At 40.8% G+C, this 11513-nt stretch overlaps 1 protein-coding gene across 1 annotated transcript; it reads right to left on the bottom strand.

Annotated features, from left to right (window-relative positions):
• Positions 1 to 1259: 1259 nt before the first annotated feature.
• Positions 1260 to 9632, bottom strand: notum1a (notum, palmitoleoyl-protein carboxylesterase a). Its single transcript, XM_042505529.2, has 11 exons — positions 9007 to 9632; positions 5588 to 5640; positions 5373 to 5468; positions 4993 to 5053; positions 4852 to 4910; positions 4658 to 4760; positions 4358 to 4549; positions 3796 to 3893; positions 3507 to 3654; positions 3068 to 3115; positions 1260 to 2948 (listed from the first exon to the last, which is right to left on the bottom strand). Exons 1-11 carry the CDS (start codon positions 9333 to 9335, stop codon positions 2645 to 2647), a joined length of 1491 nt encoding a protein of 496 aa, XP_042361463.1. The 5' UTR covers positions 9336 to 9632; the 3' UTR covers positions 1260 to 2644.
• Positions 9633 to 11513: the final 1881 nt, after the last annotated feature.

The following is an 11513-nucleotide window of genomic DNA, read 5'->3' as shown; positions in this document are numbered from 1 at the left end:
TGCGCTCCAGTCCACCTCTTTGCTACCTCTCAGTATTACAGCCTTGTTACCACCAAGCAGTTTGGTTCAGTTCAGTTCGCTGGTATTAGAATGTCTCTTTTTCCATTTCAGTTGTGAGAAGTTGTTGTACCAATAAAACCGCTCCTTGCTGACTCAGTTTTTTTAATCATCCCTGTTAGGCTACCAAGCACACTAATGCAGTGCAAAAAGTTGGAACCAGAAACATCACGGTCATTTGGTCGATAGCAAATCATCACTCTTGCTCAGGAGTGAATTGTGGCTGGTTTTGAGTCTCATGTAACCTTTGTTCATAATGTGGCAAGTTTTAAACACGTTAATTGTAACTATAAAATAAAAATGTGTTTTCCTGCCTCTTAATTTTCAAAAATTAGCGGCTATAGAAAAAAAACAACACTGTGCCAACTGCTGGCAACTTTTAAGGTGGAATGCTTTCTAGCATGTTACTGTTACTGTAAAGTGAGAATGTGGCACACTTAGATCTGCAGGCAAAATCAGAGGTTTATGTGGGTGTATAAAGATGGCTATGGTTCAGCAGGTAGCAGCTTGTGCTCTCATCGCGGGTTAAATGGCTTGATTTCTGGCTCCTCCAGACCAAATGTTAACCAAATGTGTGACCAAAAAACTAAACCTCGATTACTCCTGATGGTTGGTTCAGTGCCTTGCATCGATGTCTGAGTGTATGTGTGAATACAGTTGATGACTGAAAGGCAACTAGTCCATTTATCAGAACAACAGTGAGTGCACCAAACAAAAGACATTGCTGAATAAAGATCACATCATAAGAAAGTGACCATTTTAACAGTGCAGAGAGGACTATTATTCAACGCGGTTAAGCCATGGATGTGAAAATGGACTTGCTTTAGCCGGTAAATATAAGACCTTTGATGTTAGAATATTATAATAATATTATAATAAGTTTGAGATTATCGATTAATCAGTTAATTTTCCTACAAGTTATGGGTCATTATCCCTTTTTCTGTTTTTGGAGATTCCCCACATTTTTTGAAATCTAAAATGTAAGGTGTTTAAATGCCTTTGACTGTCAGTGTGTACACTAAGCCTGATATCTATTATCAGATATGTCAAAATGGTGAGAAACTTCATCAGGAGCCTGAGGGAGCTGTTGACCTTTCCTCCTGCTAAAGGTTTTTGTGCAGTGAATGTAAAATGGGAATGAGAATTGTGCAAAACCTGCTGATTTTCTACTGTTATCAATAACAACAACAAGACTGCACAGCAATATTTACCTTGTGGTATATGTAATGTGTCTTTTCTTTCAGGTCTGATACAAAGACATGCAATCAACCCAAGAGAAAAAACAGCAATGTATTTACAATTTACAAAGAATCACTTCTCTGTGAAAATAGCACTTATAAATATGATTTACATAACAAAATAAATATGTAAATTACCAATGTAGCTTGAGATTTTTTCTGTTAAAAAATATGTTACAGAATAAAATTACAATTAGTAATACCTTTCCTTCTCTGGTGTGATGTGAAATAGAGGTCCTTTAAAAAACATCATTTAAAGACATCATTACATACAACATTGTCATTATATTAAAAAGTGATCTCTATTATGAAATATAAGAAGGGAGTTACAATAGTGAACACTTGAAAGAACCTATACAAATACTCAAAAAAATATACAATACACGATATTTGTCTCCCTTTAAATGTTCATTGCATTGATCCAAGGATTGCTGAACTACTGACCTAATATGAACGTGTGCCCGGTGTTTCGGGTTTGAACAGTCCTCTATGACGCGGCCTGTGAGAAAGAGGTATAGACTAGATGTAATGGCACTGTGGTGTATGTATAGCTACTGATAGACCACCGTGTTTCTTGGCCTGCTTTAGCACCACAATCAGCTCCAGCAAATGATTAAACCAGTCATCGTGGTAACTTTACAGTTGTCCAAACTGAAAACATGCCACTTAGATTTCAACCCTGTCAGGTATTTTATACCAAGAGCTGATGAGAGGAGTATCAGTGTCAGTTGTCTCTCTATTGTTCTTGCCATTGAGATAATTACAAAATGTCCTTTCTGATCCAGTGCCTTTCTCGCCTTATTTTATGTCCCTGTTTCTGCCTTGATGCAGTTATTTTTTTTTGTGACAAGAAACTATAGAACTGTTTAAACAAAATTATCCTTATATACTCTATAATGACTACTTAACAAAGACAGCATCCTTACGTCATTGTGGTGTTTTCTTTTTTAACAATGACCGAATATAATATATATGGAAGGATGAAAATAATATTAAAAAAACATCAATGAGCATCCTTAAAACTGGATTACATTCGAGATATTTTTTTCTTTTACAAAGCAAAAGATAATTTAAATGAAGAGTAGCAGAGAGTTGCGCCTTGTCATGGTGGCGTGTTGCCCCCTTGTTCTTGTCACCAGTTGTGAAAAAAGGGATTGTGGGTGAAATCTAAGCCCCTTTGTTTAAATGAGGCTCAATCTAAAGTAAACAGGAGGTCGGAGGGGAATGGACTTAAGGTAGAATGGGTTGTAAAGGTGGAGTTGGAGGTATCAGGCATGGGAGACCGGCCAGAGAGACCAGACAGCCCTGCTTCGGCTTAGCTTGCTGATACTGTGTGTACACGTGTCCCTTTAGCTGCCGCTGCTGAGCATGCCCAGTAGCTTGCTGGGGTCCATGCCCTGCTGCTGGGCCATCTTCTGCACGTCAAAGCCCATGTGCATGAGGAACTGAATGACGTTCATCTCTTGTCCCGTGAACTGGTCTCGGATGGTGGGGCAGGTGGGGTTGCAGTGTGGCCACGGGCAGCTGTCAATCAAATGCACGGGGCAGCCTTTGGGCGGAGCCTTGTTGTTTCTGTTGTCGTTGAGGCTGCGGTCCCAGCAGTGCAGCGCTCGGGGCAAGGAGGTGCCTTTGACCTGCACGTCAATCCAGTAACTAGATCACAACACAAGAGGGCACTGTGAGCTCACACGTAGAAAGTCTCAAACACAAAGTTTAGTGTCCCCTGATAATGTTACACTGGAAACGAGGGTTTGAAATAAAATCATACTCACTTTCTGGTGATAACCTCATGTGATAGACATGCTGGAGCAAACATAGCCCTGAAATAGAATTAAAAAAAACCCCCCATAAACCAATCTGAATCCATGCAGATTTCATACTTCAATTCTCTTCCTAAAAAAAGGGGCAGCAGTAGCTTTTTATTAGGAATCGGATGGTTGCTGGGTTCAAGTCCCCTGTACTGATCAAGCATGGAGTGTGGACTGGCTGGAGATGTGCCAGCTCACCTCCTGAGCACTGCTGAGGTGCCTTTGAGCAAGGCACCAAACCCCAAGACTGCTCCAAGGGCACTTTACTGCGGCTAACCAGCTTATTTGCATTTGTGTGGTGTGTAAAAACAGGTACAAGCTGCATTTCAACCTCTAATTTGTTTGAAAATTGTGTGGATTGGCAAATAAATAACACCATGTATTAAATAAGACATGGCCTTACGGGACATCTTTGAGTGTGTTCCTCAGCTCAATGCCCAGGTTTTGGATGTAACGCCACTGGCCTTCCTGCACAGGCTGGCCTGTTAACTGGATGTTGTCCACCGTCAACTGGGCCTCATCAAATAACCACTGGACAACAAACACAGGACCTGCACAGGGAAGAAGTAGAAGATGACTGATATAAGATTATAGTGTACTGTTTATATGGTATCTGATCTAGCATGTGGCATGCAGATGTTTTAGGCTTGTTTGTGCAGTTTTCATGGGACAGAATGACTCCCCAAACTCACTTTTTATCGATGGGAAGACCCTATATCCAAAGAAACAGTTCCACTCCTCTCCTTCATGTGTTTGCTTGCACTTCTCTGGTACCACTCCTCCCCAGTACCTAATGGGGCGGGTGAAAAGGAAAGATAGGACATGATAGGTTAGCAGCCTGATGATCCCGTAACCGCGCTAACATAAATCACAAAATCTTGCATTTTTTCTAGAGCTGGGCAATATTTTGAAATTAATTTCACAATATAAGACTAGAAATTCCCGCAGGTATTGGATATCGTAATATCATGAGTGTTGTTTCTTTCCACATTTTAAAGGCTGCATTACAGTGACGCAATGTAATTTTCTGAACTGTTCTAGCTGTTCCATTATTTGCCTTTAACCACTTAGTCATTATATCTGCATTGATGATGATTATTGATTAAAAATCTCATTGTGTAAATATTTTGTTAAAGCGTAACCCTACTATATGGCCACAATATTGAGGTATTTGGTTAAAAATATTGTAATATTTGATTTTTCTCCATGTTACCCAGCCCTATTTTTTATGATTGCATTCACTGGGTCCCATACTTGATTCCTCTCTTGATGGTCTCAGTGGGCGCACAGCTGACAGCGTCCACGCAGTCCGTGCAGTGGTACTGCTTGTTGTCCAGGAACCAGCCAGAATCAGACAGGCCTCGCACTTGTATCCCAGTGTGCCCCAGTCCTTCCAGCAGCTCCGCCACATTGTCCACATTCAGAAGGACCCCGGTACCACCCGCACTGCACGCACAAATACAACATATTCCTATTAATACCTATTCAGAAATATGAATAAAATGTAGATTTTGAATGTAAAACCACATGCAAAATGTTCACACATGAACATACCTGCTCCCTGCTAATAGGAGGACTTTTGCATTGTCCAGACCTTTGCCTAGCAGATCCTTCACAACCTCCTGAATAATCAGTGAGCCCATGAAGGCATAGCCACCTACACACAACACAAAGAGAGTAGCACTGTAGAATCACACATTTCTTTAAGAGGATTACATGTTCATTTTTATGATTCAGTAAAGTCTTACTCTGCTCTGTTTTGGCTGTAGCGCCGCTCCACACATCGCTGGAGCAGTATGGGACGAACCTGCGCAAGCGACATAAAGTTAAAGTTGCCAGCTGTGATTGAAAGCGAGTGTCAGTTAACACACAAACATGAGTCAACTTACACCATGTTGGCATTCCACCAGTGAGGGTTTTCCTCAGGCAGCGGAGACAGGATCCCCGTCCCTGCAGAGACAGATCGACATGTATCATTAGCCATCCTGGCACTCCCAGACACATCCTCTTCTTCCTCATCATCATTACCACATGGATTACAGTTATTACACTGCAATGAGAGAGGGAGGCGTCTCTGTTCCTACAGTAGCGGGCGCCAGGTACACCGCAGCTACATTATGATGGGGTGACAGATACATCCGATCCTTTTAATTACTGAGACATTAAAGTGGAATCTGGCAACTTTTCCAACCATGTTAGGAGTTCAGGATTAATTACGGGCCAACAGTGGTGCTTGTAGGAGCATAGTGAACTGTACAGACTGACTGACCTGTTTTAGTTTGGGGCCACTTTGATGAGCTCATCAGTCTTCTCATGGTCTCATATCTGCTGTCGCAGTTCTCCTTGTTGAAGCAGTACCAGCCGCCTGGACAGAGATACACACACAAAAAAAGTTGAGTTTATCACACAAATGTTCTATAATTATTCATCATTTGAAATATGGGCATAAAAAAGAAACATAAAATTAGTTAAATGCATACTGACCTTCTAAGAATATCAACCACCGTCGGCTGCCCCGAGATTCTTTCAGGTAGTACCTACAAGAGAACAAGTCATATCACATCAGGACATCATAGCAGACACGTCATTAATGTTTGACTAAATAGGAGTATGATTCTAAATTCCTCTAGGTTTACATTACAGTGCCTGCATGACAATATCTAAACAACAGATAGATACAATCACATTCCACATTTGTGATAAGGTGCTTTTTTTTCCCAGAGAGATGAGATAAACACTGAAAAGTAATACCCTCACTGTTTCTACCCTCAGTGACGGTATCCAAGCAGGAAATATAAACACATACGACATCATCCCTTTAACCGAAACAAGCACGTTCTGTCATTTCGTTGATTGCTATCTCTGAAAGGTGACGGCCAACAGCAAAAATGAATGAGTTCAGGAGAGAACAATAAGGTTGTGTGTTTAGTTTGCACTTGTGAAACTGATATAGTGATCAAACAGGAGATAAACATCATCTTGTCCCCTATGTTGTTTGTACCATAGAAGCCAGTAGATCATCATGTTTGACCCTTTAAAGCCTGAGGTGACATAACTCAGCTCAGATGCCTCTCACAAGAATTTAATCTTTGATATCTGAGCGAAGTGGTGTGATGTCTTTCAAAAATATAGGAAAAAGGCAGCAAAAAAACTCTGGAAGAAATGTTTCATAACTTGCAGGAAGGTAGATAGATTTAGAAAATTAATTCAAAACAGGTAATAGGAAGAAAATGTCTTGGGGGAAAAATATATATATATATATGTTTTTATAAAGATAGTAATTATATATAAATATGTTACAAAATGCATTCAATTTTAAGCAATTTTTCCCAGTAACTACTTGTTTTTTAATTGTCTTTTTCTTTTCTTTTTTAAAAATATGTTTTAATCATTTTTTAAACTACATTTCAGATAACCTTCTTGTTCTTTTTACCGTTATTTTTTAATTTTTGGGTGATGTCTGATTTCATTGCTCATCCATTGCCTTTTTCCAATGTGTTTGAACAAATCAAGCCAATTTGCTCAGATTTCAAAGGGTTAATGCAGCAAGAGTAGGTCATGTACTATCATGGCCTCTTTACTGTGAGTTCATCATTAGTCAACACACACAACATGGATAAAATCAAGGTTCCCGCCCAGAGGAATGATAAGGGATATGGTGAAACAACACAACTACATTTGGCCAGCACACAGTCTACTTTTGTCATCCCACATATGTCCAAGATAATTACCTTGAAATGCACACTGGGCAAGCTAAAGTGATTTTTTTGTGTCCAGCTAAGACTTTAAAAAATATGTTTATGCACACTAGAATATAAGAGATGTATGCTTTATGTTGTCAGCCCAGAAGAGGGCAATGCTATCAAGATTCTCCCATGCTTCTGGGCACACTCTTTTCAAATGAATCACCCTTTTCCAACAGGATTTTTATTTAATATCAATACCAGAAAGAAAATCAAAGAACCTTCTGGTGTATAAAGTAGCTTCAGCCACAAAATCAAGATGCGGCAGTATCCACCCGACTTTACCAATGACTAAACTCAAGGGATTGCCAAAAACACTTCAGTGACTTTAAAGAAAACAGAATTGGCTGAAGCTCTGAGCTGTTTGCTCAGACTCTGAATCACACTTTGGCTGCAGTTAACATCTTGTACTATTATTGCGAGCCACAGTCAATGATCTAGGCTGAGGACGGTGCACTCTACTTACAACTTCCAAACAACAAAGTGAAGGCGGGCTTGGCAAGCTGAACAAGCCAAGAGGGGAAAAGGCGCTGCATCAACCCACTCACTCTAACAAGTGCAAACTCCAGAAGATGAATCACCCAGTTCCACCTTCGCTGTGAATGATTTTACTTATTGCATCTGCAGCCATACCTCTCTGGAAAATACTGTTGGTAGCTGATGGATTAGCATCTCAACTGACAACAACAGTGAATGAAACGGCCATCTGCCAGTAACTGTCCTCTGGCTTTCTAAAGAGCTTTGCCGTGTTAACAGACAGCTCTCTCCACCAGGCACTTTGGGATTTTGCAGGAATTAGACAGGATAGTAAATCCATAAAGAGACATGTATAGAAAGGTCTGGCCATCACTGAACTGGTCCCAGATAAGTTCTTGTGCACACACACCAAAGCCTCTTGATATGAAACATACAACATTAAAAGGAAAGCTTTTATAGAGCACTGCTTTTCAATATTGTTCTATCATTACTAGTAAATTACAGAGGCTTGCAATTTAAATACTGCTCTTTCACTGTGTTTGTATGATTTTTGAATTTTTTACTCTTATTCTTTATAACGGTTAACGGTTTGAGACACAACTAAATCCACTGTCCTTTCGCTGTGGCTCTTACAGAAAACCATCATGTAAAGCCATTTAGAATATGAAAAATTCCACTTTTTAAACTGCCTTTCATTTGATTCATGCCCACCTGCAATAACTCAATTATCTGTATTATTTGTATATGAATCAAATTAAGCTGCAGCTCTCAGTTTGACTCCCTGTAACCAAATGGCCTAAAAGAGTCTATATGACTGAGCATTGTTTGCCTATTATACAATATAAGAGGCAGTGGATCTGTCTGATATTAATGTGCTTTTAGTGGCTTATCCCGCTTTAGTAGAGAAATCATGCAGGCTTTCTAACTGCCAAATGGATTTCCGCTTAACAACAGTGTCAACAGTGAATGTCAATGCAAACAAATGTAGTGATGCATTGTTTACCAGGACTCTAGATGAAGAATCATTTTACCAGAAGCAAATGATAAGCTAAGATGAGCACTTGGCTGAAACCTGTACAAGTTTTAAATGGCTGTAAAATGATAATTCAGCATTGTGCTCACTGGGTGCAATAATCAGAGAGAGCGAAAGAGAGATGGGCGGGGGTCTGAAAACTTAAATCTAAACTTTCTGCAGAGCAAATCCTGCATTCTAATTTGAAGCAAAGGAAATGAAGCATAGGCCATGTGGCTATCCGCAAATTTCACGCTTCACTGACGCAAAGCAGCTGTTTATCTCGTGCCGTTATTCTGTCCCAGGACATTGCTCTCTTTTGAAAATCCCCACATTTTTTGTTTATTTTTAATTTATTTTTACATTTCAATTTCTTTTGAGCATTTGGGAGCTTTAAAACAATTTTGAACACTTGCAATAAACCAGCCCGACTAAGGACAACGTGTGTCTTGTGCGAGCACGCACCACTGGGACGAGCATTGCTGTCCTCAGGCCAGATACATATGGGTTACTTCGGGTAGCAGGATGACCAGCAGGACGGGCTGCGCCCTGCTGAAGCAAAATAACAATTCCTACCAGCTTCAGGCTGCACAGCTGACCCTGCTCTGACCTGCCGGTGATCAAATCATTATTTATAACACTGTACATGTGTATTCTCAGTCGGTACGTACCCCGCAGGACTCCCATCGTTGCAGGTGACTGATGTATTCTCCAAAAAGTTCAGCTTCATGTCGTAGTCGAGCTTCTGCGCCGAGCACGGGTAGAGGGACTGCGCAAGGTTCTTCACTTGTGTCATGAAGTTATCCATGTTCTCCTCCACGGCGGTGAAATCCAGAGGGAAGCTCTCCGTGGTGTCACCCCGGTCCGCCCGGTATGTGGGAGGGGGTGGTGAGCGGCGTGGTTGTGGGTTGCGGCCACCCCGGAACCTTCGTGCGCAAAGCGCTCCGGACTGCATCAGCACCAGCACCAGCACTGATGAAACCATTCTGATCGCTGTCATCTTATGCCGGTGTTAGATGTCCTTCCTCCACATGCAATGTCTTGTCAGAGAAACGCAAACTTTTACGGATGGAGCTGAGAGAGAAAAGACAATTACGCACGGTTTAAAAGACGCCAAAACTCTTGTCATCCGCTTCATGAAACGCTGAACTTAAATGTTAACTAATTTAAAAGTCCCTTAAGACCAATCACTGTCATCCGCTAAATTTTCTTGACATTTATCAAAGTTTTAAAGAGTGCGCCTGCAACTGTTTGCTCATCTACCCGGTGCAACTCAAGCGCTGCTGGACCAAGCGCACAAGCTTGAACGACAACACTCGTGCCATGCTCTTGTATTTTATTCAAACTTTCCCCCCTTGTGTGTCCGTCCAGCCAATCGCAGGAGCGGGGCAGGACTCAGGGCATGATCAAGCGTGGCAGACTACCCCCCTTTTTAATTTATAGAGGGAAAAAATGTCCATGCGTTGGTTCTTTTGATCCGCGATGTTTTATTTGATGTGGTGGCTTTTATTGGCCTTGAAATGCCCATTTCCCATTCCACCACAAATTTATGAAGTGAGAATACGCATCTTGTTACACACTTGCCTGAAAATCAAGTGGGGAAAAAAACAACACAATCAAAACTACAGTGCAGAGATCCAACAATATTTGACAAGGAACAGAAATATTAGTCTTAACTGACTTTACCTGTTTAAAAAGGCACATATTATTTGTATTGATATTATTCCACTTATTATTTATTTATTTATTTTTTTTTGAAAAAAGCAAATAAAGGCATGATATTGTTCAGACAGTATCGTCCTCCACCCCACAAAAAACCCACACATTCCTCTTTTTTAGAAACACTTCCAGTTCTGACTAGTTGAGTTGCTCGTGTTTTCTTAAGGTTTAGAAAAAGGGACTTGGACACACTTTTTTTTAATTCCAGACGGGGCCTCCAAAGATCAAAGCAACCATCACTCTTTCTACCCCCTCGCCTCGCCTCCTCCCTCCCACTTCAGTCTCTTCCAAACTTTCCTGGTCTACTGTATATTTTAAGTCGAGCAGAGCATCCTGATGGGAAGCCAGCTTTTTAACACAGGAATGCCTCGTTACGGTTGAGGTAGGCTTCCCTCGAACAACCTCTCATTTTGAGGACACATTTAAGTTAAAGTGCAGCCCACGGTGATTACATAAGAATAACAGTGATTACTCATCAAGGTGACACTTCATGGTGGCTTTTGTCTGTGATTGAGCTCCTTCTTCCCATGTGAGCACAGACTGACATTGTGTTTCAGTATAGTTTTAAGGGACTGAGCAGTGATAATTGACCTGTATGAAAGCAACACACTACTGACTCTAAAGCAGCTGTAGGGGGTTATTCTTAGCTTGTTGTAACAGTGCCAGAGCTATGAATGGTTGCTGCAAAACACAGTTTATTGATAATGCCGTATTGATCCGTTGTCAGCTTTGGCAGTGGGATTGAAGAGAGCTCAGGAGCCTCAAATGAGACAATGAGAAATTTGTTTCTTCAGAAACTCTCATTGTAGTCCGAGTTCAGTTTGACTCCTTAAGGCCCAGACACACGAAACTGTCATTAAAGATCGAGAAGGTCGTCATCTCACGTTGCCTGTGTCTCAGCCAAAAAGTTGCACTTAAACATACTGCAAAAACTGCAGCCAATGGCCAACCACAACTTATGTTTTGTGCATGTGTGAGAGGAAATAAATCTCCATTCCAGCAGGCAGCAGTAGTCTATTCATCCTTAACAAAAGGATACCAGAGGACCAACAGGACGGATTCAAGATGCTAATTAGCCGGTTTTCCCATTAACAGTACAGCCAGTTGTTGAAAGAACAATTTCTATTTATCATGCTCTAGAAAACAGTGACACAAAAAATTAGAACCGTTTCTAATAGAGCTCAATGGCTAAATATAAATAATCTTACCAAATACAAGTTTATTTTGATCTCGCACCTTCTTGACTTAAGCTGTTTACTTTCCTTACTTCTGTTTCTCTTCTCGTGCACTGATCTGAACCAACAATGAGTGATTTAATTTAACAATCAGTTCTACCTACTCAGATTCTGATTCAACATGCTGAATGAAAAAAAAAAGCTGCCAAGGACCAACTGCACTGGACGCACCAAGAAAACTAGTACAGACATGCAACAACGGCACAAAATTGACTTGTTGGCCA

The sequence above is a fragment of the Plectropomus leopardus genome, chromosome 18 (genome assembly GCF_026936395.1).
Source record: "Plectropomus leopardus strain MGB_pleo_1.0 chromosome 18, ASM2693639v1, whole genome shotgun sequence".
Taxonomy (NCBI): Eukaryota; Metazoa; Chordata; class Actinopteri; order Perciformes; family Serranidae; genus Plectropomus; species Plectropomus leopardus.
The sequence above is the reverse complement of the archived record's forward strand: the minus strand, read 5'-3'. Positions and strand labels throughout refer to the sequence as shown.

What these genes read in the sequence shown, in the direction of transcription:
- notum1a (XM_042505529.2), bottom strand. Translation starts at nt 9,335, where the DNA reads ATGACAGCGATCAGAATGGTTTCATCAGTGCTGGTGCTGGTGCTGATG. An exon ending in GTGGCCCCAAACTAAAACAG is followed by an intron (nt 5,054 to 5,372) that starts GTCAGTCAGTCT and finishes CTGTCTCTGCAG; the next exon opens with GGACGGGGATCCTGTCTCCG. An exon ending in ACCATCAAGAGAGGAATCAA is followed by an intron (nt 3,894 to 4,357) that starts GTATGGGACCCA and finishes CCGCCCCATTAG; the next exon opens with GTACTGGGGAGGAGTGGTAC.